Genomic DNA, 19,963 nt, shown 5'->3' with positions numbered 1-19,963 from the left:
AACATTAATTAAACATGTTAGAATCTATATTAGAGATAATAGATGGTTTTAGAAACAAAATAAGTTCATTCAAATTGATTCAAAGTACCAAGAATTTCAATCCTGATAGTTGCCGATGCGGAGCCCAGAACATTTTTAATCTTAATCTCATATGAGCCTGTCTGAATACGAGTTGCATCCTTGATCAGAACAGCAGAGGAGTCCGTCGTGCTTTCAACAGACACAGTAGAAGATGTTACCAGCTCGTTTCCATCCTTAAGCCACTCGATCGTTGGCAGAGGCTTGGCAATGATTCCTACTCTGAGTTTCACTGAAGCCCCTGCCTTGTACTGAACCACATCCAGATACTCAGGAGGAAGATCAATACATGGAGCACCTGTCAGACATGAGAGTTTATCATACTAAATACATAGATACTGTAAAAGTAAGGCAGACATACAGAAAATCTAAACAGACAATTTTTGCTTACCACATGCATCAACACAGCTGACAGGGCCAGCAATAAGTGATGGGCCGCTGACTGATCCAACAGCGTTCTTTGCGTACACTCTGAACTCGTAAGATTCATCTTGGCTTAGTCCTGATACAGTGAAGCCCATCTCAATGATGTTTGAAAAGTTGGCCTTCACCCATCTGCCATTAGAAGCCTCTCTCCTCTCCACACTGTAGCCAGTAATTTTGCTGCCTCCATCGTAGGGAGGTCTCTGCCAGACCAGGCTCACAGAGTTCTTGGTGACTTCAGTGATATGGACATTTGCTGGGGGCTCTGTAACATCAATGTAAAAAAAGATTTAAGTTTACTTCCAGAAAGACTTTGTTTTTAAATGGGCTTTCAGATTTTCTGATTTTAAACTATTATTTTGTTTTGGAGGAAATAGAAATATGAAATAAAACAATTTGAGAGGTTAAACCTTCTCATTTATTTGTGAATTCTTTACTTTGTTCACATGTTTACCAAATTATGTTCCTTGAAAATCACATTTATTGCACATTATGTCTGAATAGAGAAGGGCCATGGAGGGAAACAAAAAACTTACCACAGGCATCAATGGCAAGCACCTCTTCGGATGTTTTGCTTAGCTTTCCAATGCCTGCAGCATTTTCTGCTGCCACCTTGAATTCATAGATGAGACCGGGGCAGATGTTTGTGACTCTCCACTGGTTTCCTGGKATTGCTGTCTTGTTGACTTTCTGCCAGAGGATGCTGCTCCTCTCTTTCATCTGAAGGTGATATCCTATCACAGGACTTCCACCATCATTTACTGGCTCATTCCAGCACACTGTCAGATTCTCTCTGGAAACAAAGCCAACCCATGGTGTGGATGGTGGACCTGGGATACCTTTGAGATACAGATTTCATGTTAGTGTAGGTACAAAAGACTCATCAGTCATAAAAAGTGTCATAAGAAAATGTTGACTAGGGAACATTCTGGTACATAATTGATGACTTACTGTATGGAAGTTTAATCATGACTGGCTTGCTGTCAATATGGTCGCTTACGCCGTAACGATTCTGGGCTTTGATTCTGAACTGATACTCCTCTCCCTTGGTGAGCTTGGTCACCTTGATGGCACTTCTTGCGATGCTGGTTGATACTTCGACCCAAGCAGGAGTGCTTGTTTCACGTTTCAGAACAATGTAATTTGTGACAGGACTGCCACCGTCATACTCTGGAGGAACCCATTTTAAACATACTGTGGTCTCTCCAACCTCTCCAATGTGAACTGGACCAACAGGAGGTCCGGGTCTGTCCAGCACAATGATGCTAATAAAGATCTTGGTGGTACCTCCTGCATTTGAGGCTGTGATGTCATACTTTCCAGCATCACTTGAAATGCTTTCATTTAGGGTAATGATTAAGCTGTCTGGAGTAACTTCTGTCAGAAGCCTCTTGGATCCTTTGATTACAACATTATTTTTGGATAGTGTCACCTTTGGTTTGGGCTTGCCAGTGAGAGGAATCTCAAAGGTCAGATCAGATCCAGCTTTCACATAAACTGTGTTCTTGGGATAATTCTTCAAATCAAATTCTGGAGCCTCTGTTGAAAAAATTTGGACAAGGTTATGAAGTAYGAAAATCAAACCTTTACAAGTAAATACAGCTGTTAACTTTGTCACATGACTTCCCAAAATCCATAGATTTACACTCAAACTACCATCTAAACATTTAAAATCATTGTCTGCTATTAGTAAAATTTCAACATAAAGCCAAAAATAATACCTTGTATCTCCTTAATGATGACTGGAACAATCATCTCTTTAGCTTCACTGAGTCCAGCATGATTCTCAGCACGAACCCTGAAGAAGTACTCAGCTCCTTCTCTCAGGCTCTTAATGGTGTGAGTCATGGTCCTTACAGTGGCACACTTCACCCACTTGGTCTGTCCTTTCTCTAGAGCGTCAATGAGGTAACCAGTGACTCTGCTTCCACCATCATACTCTGGTCTTGTCCATGCAATTGTAACACTGTCCTTAGTAACATTTGCTACTCCAAGTTTCATGGGTGGACTTGGTACCTCTGTAACACACAGTGAGTCATTATTGTTACATTGTAAAAAGTGTATTAAATTAGGTTTACAACTATCATAGCTCATTCAGATTATTTGTTACCTGTAATCTTTGTTCCAGCCTTTGCTTCTTGAGGCACACCCACTCCCTGCTCATTTTCTGCAATAATTCTGAAGTAATAGACAGCTCCCTCCTGCAGGTCTTCTACCTTGTAGGCCAAAGCATGGCAGTTGCTTGTCACAGATACCCAGGCTTTTTTACTTGCTTCACGTTTCTCCACATGGTACGCTTTTACTGCATCCCCTCCATCATTTTCTGGAGCCTCCCAAGTGAGAGTTGCAGAATCCCTGGTTACAGATGAAACTTTAACATTGGTTGGGGGTCCAGGGGAGTCTAGCACTTTCACTACCATGGGCAATGTTGCTTTTCCTAGTGGTGATTCAATAGTGACAATGTACTCTCCAGAGTCATATCTTGTTGACTTCTCAATAGTTAATGAAGTGCTAGATTCTGTTGATTCAATGGTTCCTCTGACTTTTAGATCAACACCCTCCTTAGTCCATTCAGCAGATGGCACAGGGTTTCCTTTGAATGGCACATTCAGGGTAAATGATGTACCATGCTTTGCAATAAGAACTTTCCGCATCTCAATGTTAACATCGAATGATGGCTCGGAAGTTCTGTCTGCTGCTGCAGCTGGATCTGAATAACGGCTACGAACACTGCATCCAACTTTGTTTATTGCCTTTACACAGAATTCATATTCTGCATCTGTCTTTAATCCAGTGATTGTGAATTCCAAGCTCTTTGAAAGAGGAATGGCCTCAATCCATCTTGCTAGTTCTTCAGGTGACTCAGTTTCCTCTTCCTCATAGTATTCCTCTTCTTCTTCAACCTCTGGCTCTCGTTTGCGTTTAAATTCTCTGTATTCTACACTATATCCTAAAATAGGTGCACCACCATCATTTGTTGGGGGCTTCCAGACAATAGACACRCTGTTTTTCGTGGAATTTACAACTTTTGGTTTGGTTGGGCGAGAAGGAACAACATGAGGATCAAGTGCTCTGAATGCTGCAGATGGGTCACTCTGAGGACTCACACCAGCTGCGTTTTCGGCATAAACTCTGAAGTCATACTCACAACCCTTTCGAAGTTTTGTCACTACAGTGGTACACTCAACAACTGCATCTCTGTTAACTCTGACCCAACGCATGTTTGTCTTTTCACGACGCTCAATCACATATCCAGTTATGGGACTCCCTCCATCGCTGACTGGTTTACACCAAGTGAGGGTCATTGAATCTCCAGTTATAGATGTTACATCAACACTAAATGGAGCAGTTGGTAATGTGTATGGGTCAGTAACTTTTATTGTCTCACTTTCAAGGGCCTCACCCAGTCCAAACTTGTTAACAGCCAAAACTCTGAAGATATACTCATTGCCTTTGAGCAGACCTGTGACTTTAAAGAAGGTTTTTGTGACATCTCCTTTAACTAATGTCCATGCCAAACGGCTCGTCTCACGCTTCTCAACAACATAATGAGTGACCTTAGCACCACCACTTTCCTGGGGAGGACCCCATGTCAGTGTGCACTCCTCAGATGTGAGACCAGTGATTTGGAGTGGACCTGCTGAGGGCCCAGGTCTGTCTAGAACCACACAATTTATTGGCATACTGACTGTTCCAGTAATATTCTGTAGAGTTAGGACATACTGTCCAGAATCTCCTCTGATACAGTCCTTTACAATGATGCAAGTGCTTGAATCATTTGAGACAATATGGATCCTGGCTCTCAGCTCAATCTCTTTTTCATCCTTGGTCCAGCAGATGAGAGGGGCAGGACGTCCAGCAAAATCAGCATTAATCTTTAGAGTTTCTCCTGCTTTCACAAACACCGTCTCTCTAAATTTGACATCCATCATGATGCGTGGTGGGTCTACGTCATCTTTTACAGTGATAGGCCCTGTGTTATCTGATGGTATACTAAACTGTCCAGCTGCATTTTTTGCAATGATCCGGAAATCATACTGGCTGTTTTCTGTAAGGCCTGTCACATCATAGTGAGTCTCAGGCACATTGGTAAAGTTGCATCTTGTCCATCGTCCTTCGGGAAGGTCCCTTCGTTCAATTACGTAGCCAGAAATCTTTGCTCCACCATCGTACTCTGGTTTATCCCAAGATAAGGAGACAGATGTTCTTGTAATGGCAGTGACCACAGGTGTGCCTGGAGGATCACATGGATCTCTGGCTGCAACAGGTTCACAGGCCTTACTGCATTTACCAATACCAGCAATATTTTCAGCATAGACACGGTATTCATACATCATCCCACTTTCAATACCAGTGACTTTGAATTCTGTATCTTTGATCATTCCTCTGTTCATCTTTGTCCAAAGAATGCTAGAACGTTCCTTCTTCTCCAGATGATAGCCTAGAACAGGACTACCACCATCACTAACTGGCTCATTCCAGGTCACCAGCATGTATGACTTAGTGGCCAGTTTCACAATGGGTGTAGATGGAGGTCCAGGTTGTTTGAAGCTATACTGAGCAGTAATTCCAGGTGAATCAAGGGAGGTGCTCTTTCCATAACGATTAACTGCATAGATGCGGAATTGGTACTCTGCTCCATGTGTCAGGCGACCAGCTTTGAAAGATGTTCTGGGTACATTACTTGCTACCATCTGCCATTCCTGTGTATTTGTGTCTCTCTTTTCCACTATATAATTGCTGATGGAGCACCCGCCATCGTATTCCGGTGGGGACCAGGACATTGTAATGCTGTCTGAGGTCACAGCATCTACCTTAATTCCTTTAGGTGGTCCGGGTTTGTCGAGGACAACAATTCCAATATCRGATGTTACCGTTCCTGCAGTGTTTGCCAAGGTGATTTCATACTTGCCAACATGCTCTTTGTTAGCTTGTTTGATGATAATTTTTGATGAAGTTGCAGTATTTAAAATAGTTACTGATGATGTTTGCTTCAAAGGAAGACCATCTTTTTTCCAGGATACAACAGGCTTGGGCCTTCCTGATACTGGAACTTCAAGAGTGAGATCATCTCCAGCCTTCACACTATATGTATTAAACAGTAAATTTATTGATGGTTCTATTGCAACGTCTTTAGAAACCACAGGCAAACCTAGTTCCTTTGGTTCACTCTTTCCCTTCTCATTGATTGCAATAACCCTGAATAAATATGCTTCATTAGGAGTTAAATTTGGAATAGTTGCTTCTGGTACTTTGACTGTGCATGCTGTGCCCCATTTGTCGCCAGTCTTAGGTTTGAATTCTACATTGTAGCACATTACTTTGCTTCCACCATCATGAGTAGGTTTATCCCAAGTCAGTGAGACACTGGTTTTTGTCACATCCACAAGCGATACTTTGTTTGGTGGCAAAGGCACTTCAGACACTTTGATTTCTTTTGTTTCAACTGACTGTCCCTGGCCATATGTATTAACAGCAGAAACTCTGAAAAAGAAAATTCCACCCTCAGGGAGGTCTTCAATCTTAAATAAGTTGGCTGTGCAGTTGCTGGTGATAGTGGTGTAAGCCTTCCTGACAGACTCTCTTTTCTCAACAACATAATTTGTAATTTTTGAGCCACCATCATTGAGTGGTATATCCCAGGCAAGAGTTACTGAATCCTTCCTAAGCTCTTTCACAGTAAAGTTTTGTGGTGCACTTGGTGTGTCCAAAATTCTTACAGAAATAACTGCTGATTTTGTACCACTGCTGTTCTGAAGTGTCAGTGAGTATTTTCCACTGTCAAAGCGGTGAACATTGTCAATGACAAGCATTGTGTATGAACTAGTAGTATCAACAGCAGCACGCTCTGTAAGAGTATCCTCAATCTTTTCCCATTTCACAGAAGGCTCAGGTTTTCCTCTTATAGTGACAAACAAACGCAGAGTTCCACCAGCACGAACAGATACCACTTTTCTGAGATCTGCGTCCAGCTCCATCTCTGGTACCTCTGACCTGTCCGAAGTAACCACTGTGCCATGAACATTAGCAGCCTCCCCTACTCCCTCTGAATTGATAGCACAGACACGGAACTGGTACTCTCCACCCTCCTTCAAGTCTGTAATGGTGAGTTTGGTGGCTTGAATACCTGTAGGTGGAGTACACGTGTTCCATTCTTTTTCAACAGCTGTCTCTATTGTTGGTGCTACTTCTGCCTCCTCTGTTGATCCAGGGACTGGTGTATATTCCCTCATTTCAACAATGTAGCCCTTGATGTAGGCTCCACCATCAAAGTCAGGTTTACCCCAGGAGAGTGACACAGAAGACTTTGTGTAGTCTATCACCTTAGGGTGGTGTGGTGGTCCAGGTGGTGTTGTGGCATCACATGCTCTGTAGAAAAGTGATAATTCACTCAGGTCTCCTATTCCAGCCTCATTCTCAGCAGCAACACGGAACTCATAGAAGTGGTCTGTAGTTAGACCTGTGACCTTGAAATGAGTTTCTGTCAGCTTTTGTCTGTTGCATTTTGTCCACCTTACACTATCTTTGTCACGCTTTTCAAGGTGGTAGCCTTGAATGTCGATTCCACCTGTGTGTTCTGGAGCTGTCCATGATAGAATCATAGAATCCTTTGTAATCTGACTTGCTTCTGGAGTTCCAGGAGCACTAGGTGGCTTGTATGGATTGCGTGCAATGATGGGCTCACTCTCAAGAAAATCGCCAGCACCATATTTGTTGACAGCTCTCACTCTGAAAATGTACTCATTTCCTGAGAGCAGATTTGTTACTTTTTGGTACAGACCCTTGATATTTGGTGCAGCTACCATCCACGATAACCTGCTGGTCTCTCTCTTCTCTAAAACATAGTGACTGATACTAGCTCCACCATCCAGAGTTGGTTCAGACCAGGCAAGAATGCATCTATCAGCCATGACTCCAGTCACCTTCATGGGTCCAACGGGAGGACCTGGTCTATCAAGGACTTTAACAGTGATAGGGAAGGTTTTTGTACCACCAAGATTTTTGAGAACAAGCTCATAGTGACCACCATCAAGTTTAGTTACATCCTTAATCACCATAGCTGCACGTTTCTGCGTGGTTTTTACATCAATGCGCAAAGCTCTCTCTATTTCTTTGCCTTCTTTTAGCCAGACAACATCAGGAATTGGTTTTCCATAAATGTCTGCATCAAAAATCAAACTCTCTCCAGCATTGACAACAATAACATCCTTGTATTTTGGATCCATTGAAGCCCTTGGTGGTTCAATTTCATCAGTGGCAGTGATGGGTCCAGAGCTGTCTGATGGTTCACTGAAAACTCCAGCCGCATTTCTTGCAATAACTCTGAATTCGTATTGCTCATTTTCTGTCAGACCAGTGACTGTATATTCTGTCTCAATTATATTAGTAAAGTTAGCTCTTACCCAGCGCCCTTCTGGAGAAGAGAGATCTTTTCTTTCTACGATATATCCATTTACTTTACTACCACCATCATACTGAGGCTTGGTCCACTGAATCTTGATCAGATTCTTAGAAATAGAAACTGCTTCTGGAGCACCAGGAGGATCACATGGGTCACGAGCAACAAAAGACTCAGATACTTTACTGCATCGTCCAATGGCAACAATATTTTCTGCATAAACCCTGAATTCATATCCAACACCCTCTTCAAGATTGCAGATCTTGAACTGAGTATCTGTGATTAGAGTCTTGTTCAGTTTGTTCCAAAGAATGCTGCTTCTCTCTTTACTTTCTAGATGGTAACCAATGACCGCACTTCCACCATCATTAACTGGCTCGTTCCATTCAATTATCATCATTTCTTTTGTTGCGTATTTTACATATGGTGTTCCTGGAGGCCCAGGTGGTTTGTATGGATATTGCACCACAATGCTCTTAGAGTCAAGAGGCACACCTTTTCCATATCTGTTTTCAGCAATGATTCTGAATTGGTATTCTGCACCAGTCTTCAGCTTTGTAACCTTGAAAGCTGTTCTGGCCAGCTGTGAGATCACTGGTTGCCATGTTGTGGTTGTGGTATCTCGCTTTTCCACTATGTAGTTCTTTACTTGACATCCACCAGTGTATTCTGGGGGCTCCCAGGAGAGATGGACAAAGGTGTTGCTCACTTCAATAACTTTGATAGGACCCTTTGGTGGACCAGGCTTGTCAAGGATAATGACAGTGATGTCTTCAGTAATAGTGCTAACACTATTTGTAGCAACAATGGAATATTTTCCAAAGTCATCTTTGCATGCCTCTGTAATTTGAATTCCAGTTGTTGATGGAGTGTTGAATACATTGACTCTGGATGTCACCTTGAAAGCTTGATCATCCTTAGCCCAGGTGATCTTAGGTTTGGGCCTGCCAAACACAGGGAACTCTAGCTTAATATCTTTTCCAGCTAACACACTGTAAGTGTTAAATTGCATTCTAATGCTTGGCTCCATGGTCATGTCGCTTGCAATCACTGGTGCAGCAAGTGCTTTTGGCTCACTCTTTCCCTTCTCATTGTATGCAATGATTCGGAAAAGGTATTCTGCTCCTGCTGTTAGACCTGTCACAGTTCCCTCACATGTTTTTGTATTTGTTGCTACTCCCCACTTATCTGTGCCTTTTGGTTGCATCTCAATCAGATAGCCACCAATTCTACTGCCTCCATCATACTCAGGTTTCTCCCAAGTCAAGGTAGCACTGGCTTTGGTGACATCAGTCAGGAAAACAGTTCCAACAGGCAGTGGTACTTCAGAGGCTTTGGAAGCAGTTTTGGTCTCTACAGGCTGACCAACTCCATATTCATTCTCGGCCATGACTCTGAAGTAGTACATAGCTCCTTCAATCAAGTTTTCAACTTTGAATGTAGTCTTGGAGCATTTTGTGGACACGTTTGCATATGCTTTCCTGGTTGATTCACGCTTGTCWATTACATAGTTCTTGATTTTGGAACCTCCATCAATCAGTGGTGCATCCCATACAAGAATGACAGAGTCATTTTTGATATCTTTAACTACAAGGTTCTGTGGGGCCCCTGGTGTGTCTAGAACTTTAACTGAAACAAACTCAGACACAGAGCCACTGCTATTAGTCAGGGTAAGTGTGTATTTTCCTGAATCATTCCTGTCACATGAGTCAATAGACAGCTGTGTGAAATTGATGGCTTTTTCCACTACAGCCTTTTCAGAAAGATGCCCCTCATCCTTTGTCCATTTGATCTCAGGTGTTGGCCTGCCCTTGAAAGGAATATAGATTCTCACTGACCCACCAGCTTTTACTGTAATGCCTTTCCTAAGTTCAGAGTCAAGATGGATGTGTGGTGGATCCACTCTTTCCTCAGGTTTAGCAGTTCCAGCAAGAACAGCTGGCTCACCAACTCCAATTTTGTTCAAAGCACACACTTGTATCTTGTACTCCTGGCCCTCGGTAAGTTTTGGAATTTCATATTTATTGACACGCAGACCAGTAGGGGGAGTAACCATGGTCCATGTTTCCTCTTCAGCCTTGCATATTTCAACAATGTATCCTTGAATGATACTACCACCATCAGATAGTGGTTTACCCCATGACACCGTAATGGACGTTTTTGTTGAATCGATCACATTCACATATGCTGGGGCACCAGGTTTGTACTTGGGATCAGAGGCCTTATAATACGAAGTAGGAAGGCTTGGTTCTCCTACTCCAACTATGTTCTCAGCAGATACTCTGAATTCATATTCATGGCCTGTGGTGAGACTTGTAACTCTGTATGAGAGATCAGTGACTTTCTGTCTGTTGCATCTAGTCCATTTGATTCCAGTTCTGTCCTTCTTTTCAATGATGTAGTTAGTAATCTCACTTCCTCCATCTGTCTCAGGGGCAGACCAGCTGATAGTCATGCCATCATGGGCAATATTAGATACATCTTCAATATGAGGTGAACCAGGTGGAACAAATGGGTTCTTCATAATCACTGCGCCAGACTCCAGTGGATCACTGACACCATAACTGTTAACTGCTGTTACACGGAAGATGTATTCATTGCCCTCTAGTAATTTRGTTACTTTGAAGTATGGAGTATTACAGATGCTAGAAACAACAGTCCAAGCAAGACGACTGGTCTCTTTTCTCTCAATGATGTAATGTGTAATAGGATTACCTCCATCATCAAGAGGTGCACGCCATGTCAGTGTGCATCTATCTTCAGCTACTCCAGTGATGTTGAAGGGTCCCTGACATGGGCTAGGTCTGTCCAAGACCACAACCTTGAATGGAACTGTTTCACTGCCGGCCTCATTTGTTAGGAGGAGTGTGTAAGTTCCACCGTCAATTCTTACAGAGTCCTTAATGACAATCATTGTATGATTTTCTGTGTTTTTGATCTCCAATCTGAGTGTATTCTCAACTGGCTTGTCATCTTTGAACCACTGAATTATAGGCAGTGGCTTGCCATGGACATCTGCATCTAACCTGAATGTCTCTCCTGCATTAATAATAATAGTCTTGGTAAAAGCAGGGTCAATTGAGAATTTAGGTGCTTCCATCTCATCACTTGCGGTGATAGGTCCACTGTTGTATGATGGCTTGCTGACAGTGCCAACAGCATTTTTAGCAAAGATTCTGAAGTCATACTGTGCATTTTCAGTCAGTCCAGTAACAGCAAACTGAGTGTCAATCACATTAGTGAAGTTGGCTCTTCCCCACCTGCCTTCTGGCAGATCGCGCTTTTCTATGATATAGCCAGTGATATTACTGCCTCCATCATATTCTGGTTTAGTCCACTGAATGACAATGCTATCTTTTGTCACATGGATGGATTCTGGAGTGCCAGGTGGATCACATGGGTCACGGGCAACACAACCCTCTGAAACCTTGCTGCTTCTGCCTATGCCAACAATATTTTCAGCATAAACYCTGTATTCATACTCAATACCCTCCTCCAATGGGTGACTCTTGAAACTGGTCTCATGAATAAGAGTTTTGTTGATTTTTACCCATAGAATGCTGTTCCTCTCTTTCCTTTCTAGATGGTAGCCAAGAACAGGACTTCCTCCATCTGTGATAGGCTCATGCCACTCAACAATCTGGTGGTCCCTAGAAAGAGAAGAGATGAAGGGAGTGCCTGGTGGGCCTGGGTCTCTGTATGGGTATTGAGCAACTACAGTTGATGAATCTAGACCTTGACTCTTTCCATAGCGATTCTGGGCAATGATCCTAAACTGATATTCTGCTCCTGTTTTTAGCCTAATAACTTTGATAGTTGTTCTGGCATAGTTGGTGCTCACATTCTCCCATGTTGTTGTAGTAGTATCTCTCTTTTGAACAATATAGTTAGATATTTGACACCCACCATTGTGTTTTGGTGGATCCCATGAAATGGTAACACTCTGTGTTGTGATTTCATCAAACCTAACAGGACCAGACGGAGGACCAGGTTTGTCAAGTACAATTATTTCAACGGCTGTGTCCTTCTTTCCTGCTGAGTTTGTTGCACTTATACAATACATGCCACCATCATCATTTGCTGCTTCCTTAATGCATAGTGTTGTATGTGATACTGTACTGAGAATGTTCACTCTGGTGGTGAACTTCAAAGGAGCTCCATCCTTAGTCCACATGACTGTTGGTTTAGGGCGTCCAAAGATTGGAATATCAATATTTATGTCTTTTCCCACATGAACACTGTAGCTGCTGAAGGTTGGACGAATATCTGGCTCAAAGACCAAATCCTTGGTCATCACTGGACCAGCAAGTACTTTGGGGTCACTCTTTCCCTTATCGTTGATAGCTGTAACTCTGAAACAATATTCCTGTCCTGGGTTCAAATTGGAGACCGTAGTCTCCATGGTCTTAAATGTGTTAACGCCTGACCATTTATCATGGCCCTTCAACTGCACCTCAAGGAGATACTGCATGACTCTACTACCACCATCATATTCTGGTTTTTCCCATGCTAGGGAGATGCTTGTTTTTGTCTGATCTGTAACAATCAAATTTTTAGGAGACTGGGGAACCTCTGAAACTTTAAGTGGGTCTACAGTTGTTGCAGGCAGGCCAACTCCATAAGCATTTTCAGCAAGAACTCTGAAGTAGTAACTACAACCTTCTTGGAGTGGTTCTATTTTACATGAAAGATCATGGCAATTTGTTATGACAGCTGCATACGTTTTGCGTGTGCTTTCTCTTTTTTCAATAATATAATTCTTGATCTTGGATCCGCCATCCAATAGAGGTGGCTCCCATGCCAGTGTCACTGAATGATTTGTAATTTCTTTCACTTTAAGATTAACAGGTGCACTGGGTGTATCAAGTACACGAACAACAACAAATGCTGATTTGGTGCCACTGGAGTTCTCGGCAGTAATTGTGTATTTTCCACTGTCATTTCTGCTCATCTTATCAATAACAAGGGATGTGTAACTGCTTGTAATCTCAACTTGAGCAGTCTCTTTAAGAGCAGCTTCATCTTTGTCCCATTTAATAGTAGGAGTGGGTCTTCCTTTAATTGGAATAAACAGTCTAAGTGAAGTACCAGCTTTGATGGTCACAATCTTTCTAAGTTCTGGGTCGATGTCAAGGTCCGGTTCCTCTTTCTTTTCATGCACCATGATAACTCCAGAGACATCAGCATGCTCACCAACTCCCATCTTGTTCATAGCACACACTCTAAACTTGTATGACTGGTTTTCCTTCAGATTTCCAACTTCAAATTTGGTTGTCTTAACACCCGTTGATGGTGTGCATATCTTCCATTCTTCAGTAGGTGTGCCTGTGGCTTCAGCTTGCACACTTGTCTCAGTGGCAGTGCAGTACTCAACAATATATCCCTGAATCTCACACCCACCATCACATGCAGGTTTTCCCCATGAAAGAAATACTGATGATTTTGTTGTGTCAATGACTTTTGGATGGTGTGGAGGGCCAGGTCGGAAGATGGGATCAAGAGCTTTGTAGAATACACTTGGAGTGCTTGGTTCACTGACACCCACGGCATTCTCGGCTGCAACTCTGAATTCATAAATATGACTTTCAAGGAGTCCAGTTACTCTGAAAGTCAATTCAGTGACTGTTTGCCTGTTGCATCTTGTCCATCTTACGCCTTCTTTGTCATGTTTTTCAATAATGTATCCTGTTATAGGACTGCCTCCATCTTCAGAAGGTACCTCCCAGGTGAGCATCATTGAATCTTTTTTAACATCAGAGACTTCTAAGTTCCTGGGTGATCCAGGTGTTACATATGGATCCTTGATTAAAACAGCTGCAGACTCAAGTGGTGTACCCACTCCAAACTGGTTTACAGCACGGACTCTGAAAATATACTCATCTCCTTCCAGGAGCTTAGTAACTTTTAGGCAAATATTCTCCGCTTTTTGGTCAACTACAGTCCAAACTAGTCTGCTTGTCTCCCTCCTCTCAACAACATAGTGAGAGATTTTACTGCCACCATCTTGAAGTGGTGCTTTCCATGCTAGGCAGCAGCAATCTTTGCTTACCCCTGTAACAACAAGAGGTCCTTGTGGTTCCCCAGGTTTGTCTAAGACAACCACATTGATATGTGCAACCTTTTCCCCTCCTGGATTTYTTAGAAGCAGAGTGTACTGGCCTCCATCAGAAAGTTTGGCTTCTTTTATGGCTATATAGGCTTTAGTGGATGTGTTTTTAATTTCTCTATGAATAGTGTTTCCCAGCTCCTGCTCTCCCTTCATCCAGTGAACAGAGGGCAGTGGCTTGCCATGAACATCAGCATCAATTTTGAAGTTGTCTCCAGCATTAACCACAATAGTCTGTGTATACTCAGGGTCAATACTGATGTGTGGTGGTACAATCTCATCCCTGGCAGTTATAGGACCAGTGCTGTAAGAGGGGAGACTGAAAACACCAGCAGCATTTCTGGCAATGACACGGAATTCATACTGGTTATCTTGGACAAGTCCAGTTGTAACATACTCTGTCTCAATGACATTAGTGAAGTTGGCCTTCACCCAACGCCCCTCAGGAAGCTCCTTCTTTTCCACAATGTAGCCAGTAACTTTTGCACCACCGTCATACTCAGGCTTGGTCCAAACAATGGTCACAGAGTCCTTAGTGATCTTTGCTGCCTCTGGGGTGCCAGGAGGATCACAAGGATCTCTTGCAATATGACCCTCAGATACTTTGCTCACTTTGCCTATTCCAACAATGTTTTCTGCATAAACTCTGTATTCATATTCCATTCCTGGTTCCAGACCTGTGGTCTTGAAGGTTTGATCAGTAATGAGAGATTTGTTTAGTTTGACCCATAAGATGCTGTTTCTCTCTTTGCGTTCAAGATGGTAGCCTAAGATAGCACATCCACCATCATTAACAGGTTCATTCCAGGCTACAACCATGCTGTCTTTAGTGGAGGCTGCGATGTTTGGTGTTCCTGGTGGTCCTGGGAGCTTGTATGGGTACTGAGCAACAATACACTCTGACAGAAGTACTGGTCCCTTTCCATATCTGTTTTCTGCTGCAATCCTAAACTGATACTCAGATCCAGTCTTCAATCTGCCAGCCTTTATTTTTGTTCTTGCATGGTTTTGAGATACAACCATCCAATTAGTTGTTGATGTGTCTCTCTTTTCCACAAAGTAGTTTTTGATTGTGCAACCACCATCATACTCTGGTGGGTTCCAGGAGATGGTCACACTGTCAGAAGTGACCTCCTCCACTTTGACAGGACCTCTGGGCTGGCCTGGCTTGTCCAGAACAACGATGCCAACATTCACAGGTGTCTCCCCTGCTGTGTTGCTAAGATTAATAAGATATTGCCCAACATCCTCTTTAGTTGCCTCTTTAATGATGAGGTTCACCATTGTGTCTGTTGCTCCAAAGTTTACTCTGGTAGTTCTCTTCAGAGGCTGACCATCCTTCACCCAGGAGACAGCTGCTTTGGGGCGTGCAACATATGGAAACTCCACTGTCAAATCCTCTCCTGCCAACACACTAAATGTGTTGAACAACATTTTAGCAACTGGTGCAATCACAAGTTCTTTCACTATGACAGGGACACCAAGCTGACGAGGGTCACTTGTTCCTTTCTCATTCTTTGCTGCTACACGGAACATATATTCTTCCCCAGCATTTAGTCCACTGATAGTAGCTTCTGTGTCCTTAACAATCATAGCCTGAGTCCACTTATCAATGCCTTTAGACTGAATCTCAACAACATAACAGCCCACTCTGCTCCCTCCATCATGTTCTGGCTTCTCCCATGAGAGAGACACACTGTTTTTGGTAACATCCTTCAGAGTGATTTTGCCAGGTGGCTGTGGTTTCTCAGAGACTTTAACCGATTCAGCAGTCTCAATRGGCAAGCCAATGCCATATTCATTTTCAGCCAAAACTCTAAAATAGTAGTTGCATCCTTCTAGGAGTTGGTTAATTGTGAAAGTGGTGTTATGGCAAATAGCATTAACTGTAGCATATGCTTTCCTTGTTGACTCACGTTTTTCAACTATATAGTTCTTGATCTTGACTCCTCCAGTATTTACTGGTGGATCCCACGTTAGAGTGACTGACTGATTGGTGACCAAAGTAATTTTCAGATTTTGTGGAGCACTCGGTGTATCAAGAACTCTTACCTGAACTGTTACTGTTTTGGAACCAGAGCTGTTTTCAACAGTGAGATTATATTTTCCACTGTCAAATCTGTTAACATTTTCTATCACAAGTGATGAGTATGATGTTGTACTGTCAATGGTTGCCCTTTCTATTGGCTCATTATCACCTTTAGTCCATTTAACCTGAGGAGCTGGTCGGCCTCTAATTGGCACAAACAGTCTAAGAGTGCAGCAAGCTCTAAGACTAACTACTTTGCGGAGCTCAGCATCCAMGTCAATTTCAGGTGGGAGAAGTCTGTCCTCTGCCTTGGGATTTCCAGGTACAGAAGCTGCATCTCCAATTCCTTCAACATTGATCGCAGAGATATTAATTTTGTACTCCTGATTCTCTTTCAGATTAGTAATAGTAAATGAGGTTGCAAGGAGACCTTCCTTGGGTGTCACAATGGTCCATTCCTCCTCTTCCTTCTTCTCATGTGGGATGCAGGTCTCAACAATGTAACCAGTGATTTCTGAGCCACCATTATATAMTGGTTTGTTCCAGGCAACAGTAATTGAGGACTTGGTTGTGTCCAGAATCCTGGGGTTGCATGGAGCCCCTGGCTTGTACAGTGCATCAGTGGCCTTATAAAATAAACTGGGGACACTTGGTATACTTAGTCCAGCAGCATTCTCAGCAGTTATTCTAAATTCAAATTCATGTCCAGGAACAAGGCCTGTTGCCTTGAACTGTAGATCTTTGACTTTTCTTGTGTTGCACTTCACCCATCGAAGGGCAGCTCTGTCTTTCCTTTCAATAATGTAGTTTGTAATGGGAGTTCCACCATCACTCCTAGGGGCTTGCCACATGACAACCATTGAATCTTTAGTAATAGCTGTCACTTCTGGATTTTCAGGAGGATCTGGGATCACATATGGGTTATCTGCAATAGTGGGTTCTGATTCAAGAGACTCACCAAGTCCATATTTGTTCACAGCCATTACTCTGAAGATGTACTCATTCCCTTTGAGAAGCTTAGTTACTTTGTGTTGTGTGACCTGCAAGCCTGAAACTACATTGGTCCAAACCAGTCTACTTGACTCACGTTTCTCAATCACATATCCTTCAATCTTGGCACCTCCGTCATCTGCTGGTGGAGCCCATGTAAGTACACAGTTGTCAGCAGTTACATCAGACACTTTTAGAGGTCCAACTGGTGGTCCAGGTCTATCGAGAACTTTAACATTAAAGATGTGCTTTGCAAAACCACCAACATTAGTGGCAGTTAAAACAAATTCACCACCATCTGGTCTGACAGAATCCTTGTTTGTCAGAGTAGTTGTCAGTTCAGTAAACCTAACCTCCAGTTTCATTGTGTTTTCCACTTCCTTTCCGTTCTTTGTCCAAACCATAGATGGGGTTGGCTGACCAGCAATATCTGCTTCAAGCTTGAAGGACTCCCCTGCCTTCAGTAGAATAGTGTCCCTAAAGATGGCGTCAACCATAATACGTGGTTCAATGATGTCATCTTTGCAAATAATTGCATCAGAGGGTTCAGATGGCATGCTCACTGCACCCGCTGAATTTCTGGCCATGACACGAAACTCATAGGAGGTATCCTGAGTCAGTCCACTGACAGTGAATGTTGTCTCTATGATGTTGGTGAAGTTAGCTCTGGTCCAGCGACCAGAAGGTAACTCTCTCTTTTCTACTGTGTAGCCAGTGATCTTAAAGCCACCGTCATATTCAGGCTTTGTCCAATGAATAGTAATAGCATTTTTGTTTACTATAATGGGCACAGGTTGGCCTGGTGGGTCTACAGGGTCCAATGCCAGTATTGGTTCTGAAGCTTTGCTGGGTTTACCAATTCCAGCCATGTTTTCAGCCATGACACGGAACTCATAAGCCACTCCATCTTCAAGTCCGGCAGACTTAAAGATATTTCCAGTCACAATACCCTTGCTGATTTTATGCCATATAATGCTGCTTCTTTCCTTCCTCTCAACATGATAACCAATGACCTCATTTCCACCGTCAGACACAGGCTCATTCCAGCCAATTGTTATTGAGTCTTTGGTGAAGGCAACCACGCTAGGAGTACCAGGGGGCCCAGGTACTTTGAATGGATAGGCAGCCACCACTGATTCTGATGTGATGGGAGGTCCGACACCRTATCTATTCTTAGCTTTTATTCTGAATTGATATTCTGATCCAGTATTCAAACGTATTGCTTTGAACACAGTACGTATCACAGAGGAAGACAACTCAGTCCATGTTTGGGAAGTGGTGTCTCTAATCTCAACCACATAGTTGTTTATTGGAACTCCTCCATCATTCTCTGGAGTTTCCCATGAAAAGACGCAGTAGGTACGAGCTATTTCCACAATCTTAACCGGTCCTTTAGGTGGCCCAGGCACGTCATGTACTTTGATGATTATGTTGTCTGTTACAGATCCAACAATGTTCTTTGCTGTCATAGTGTATATTCCACTGTCAGCTCTGGTACATTCATTGATAGAGATAATTGTAGTAGCAGCAGTAGTTTCTACATTGGATCTCTGTGTAAGTTTCAAGGCTGCTCCATCCTTCTGCCAAGAGATTGTTGGTCTCGGACGTCCCATAACTGGAATTTCAACCTTGATGTCATCTCCAGCTTTGGCAATAATAGTTTTCTGGCATACACCACGTAGGTCAAACTCAGGAAGAGATGTAGAATCTTTGACAATAATGGGTTTGCTCTCACGTGGAAGACTTCTGCCAGACTGATTGACAGCCATGACATGGAAAACATACTCCTCATTCTCATTGAGATTCTTCACTATGAAATCCATGGCCTTGACTGTTGTAACATGGGCCCACTGATCAGTTCCCTTTTTCTTGGCTTCCAGAACATATCCTGAAATTCTGCTTCCACCATCATGCTTGGGTTTGGTCCAAATCAGGCCTACAGAGTTCTTTGTGATATCAGTAGGGATGATGYTCTCTGGAGGAGTTGGTGCTTGGGATGCACGAATTGGATCTGTAGTTTCAACTGCTTCACCAATACCATACTCATTCTCAGCAGACACTCTGAAGTAGTATTCACAACCTTCACCCAACTCACCAATTCTAACTGAAGTGCTTGGGCATTTTGTAACAGCAGTTGCAAAAGCTTTGCGTGTTGATTCACGTTTCTCAATGATGTAATTTGTGATTTTGGATCCTCCATCAATGAGAGGCAATTCCCACTCAAGTGTTATACTGTCCTTGTCAATCTTTGTTGGCTTTAGGTTAAGTGGAGGTCCTGGTGAATCTAAAACTCTCACATGAATATCAGCACTCTTCTTTCCAGCTGAGTTTTCAAGGTTAAGCTCATACTTGCCTGCATCATTCCTTGAACTTTCAGGAATAAGCAGCATTGTGAATGACTCAGTGGTGTCAATGACTGCACGTGGAACAGGGCCGCCCTCTTTGGTCCAAGTGACCGTAGGAGTAGGGCGCCCCTTAATTGGCACAAAGAGTCGGATAGAGCAACCAGCCCTGACAACTAGGGTTTTTCGTAGTTCAACATCCAACTCCATGTCAGGTTCAGCAGCATGTTCTACAATCTCAACCAGTTCTTGGGTTTCTGCTGCTTCACCTGTCCCTTTGGCATTTACAGCACTAATCCTAAAGTGGTACTTGGCACCAGTTTGCAGATCAGGAACCACAAACTCTGTGATCCTAAGTGGAGATGAAGGGGTATCCTTAATCCATTCTTCTGTTGCTTCCTTTTTGTGCTCAATCACATATCCCGTGACTTCAAGCCCACCATTGTCTAGAGGTTTTCCCCAGTTCAGAGTAGCAGTTGTCTTGGTTGTGTCAGTAACTCTTGGATTGACTGGAGGTCCTGGCACATCTAACAGAAATAAAAAGAATGTTTAGTATCGTTAAAAATATGTAGAATCCTGAACAAAATCTATCTTTA

At 42.9% G+C, this 19,963-nt stretch overlaps 1 protein-coding gene across 1 annotated transcript in view; it reads right to left on the bottom strand.

The window, feature by feature from the left end:
- Positions 1-19,963, bottom strand: part of ttn.1 (titin, tandem duplicate 1) — a 136,491-nt gene that overhangs the window by 23,919 nt on the left and 92,609 nt on the right. Inside the window, exons 173-178 of the mRNA XM_014028495.1 lie at positions 2,612-19,894; positions 2,223-2,519; positions 1,453-2,040; positions 1,038-1,340; positions 470-766; positions 89-376 (exon numbers count right to left, since the gene is read on the bottom strand). Of these exons, the coding sequence (XP_013883949.1) occupies positions 89-376; positions 470-766; positions 1,038-1,340; positions 1,453-2,040; positions 2,223-2,519; positions 2,612-19,894 (19,056 nt within the window). The remainder of the gene's footprint in view (positions 1-88; positions 377-469; positions 767-1,037; positions 1,341-1,452; positions 2,041-2,222; positions 2,520-2,611; positions 19,895-19,963) is intronic.

The sequence above is a fragment of the Austrofundulus limnaeus genome, unplaced genomic scaffold (assembly GCF_001266775.1).
Source record: "Austrofundulus limnaeus strain Quisiro unplaced genomic scaffold, Austrofundulus_limnaeus-1.0 Scaffold770, whole genome shotgun sequence".
Classification (NCBI taxonomy): Eukaryota; Metazoa; Chordata; class Actinopteri; order Cyprinodontiformes; family Rivulidae; genus Austrofundulus; species Austrofundulus limnaeus.
Note: the sequence above shows the minus strand (reverse complement) of the source record. Positions and strands in the feature narration are given on the sequence as shown.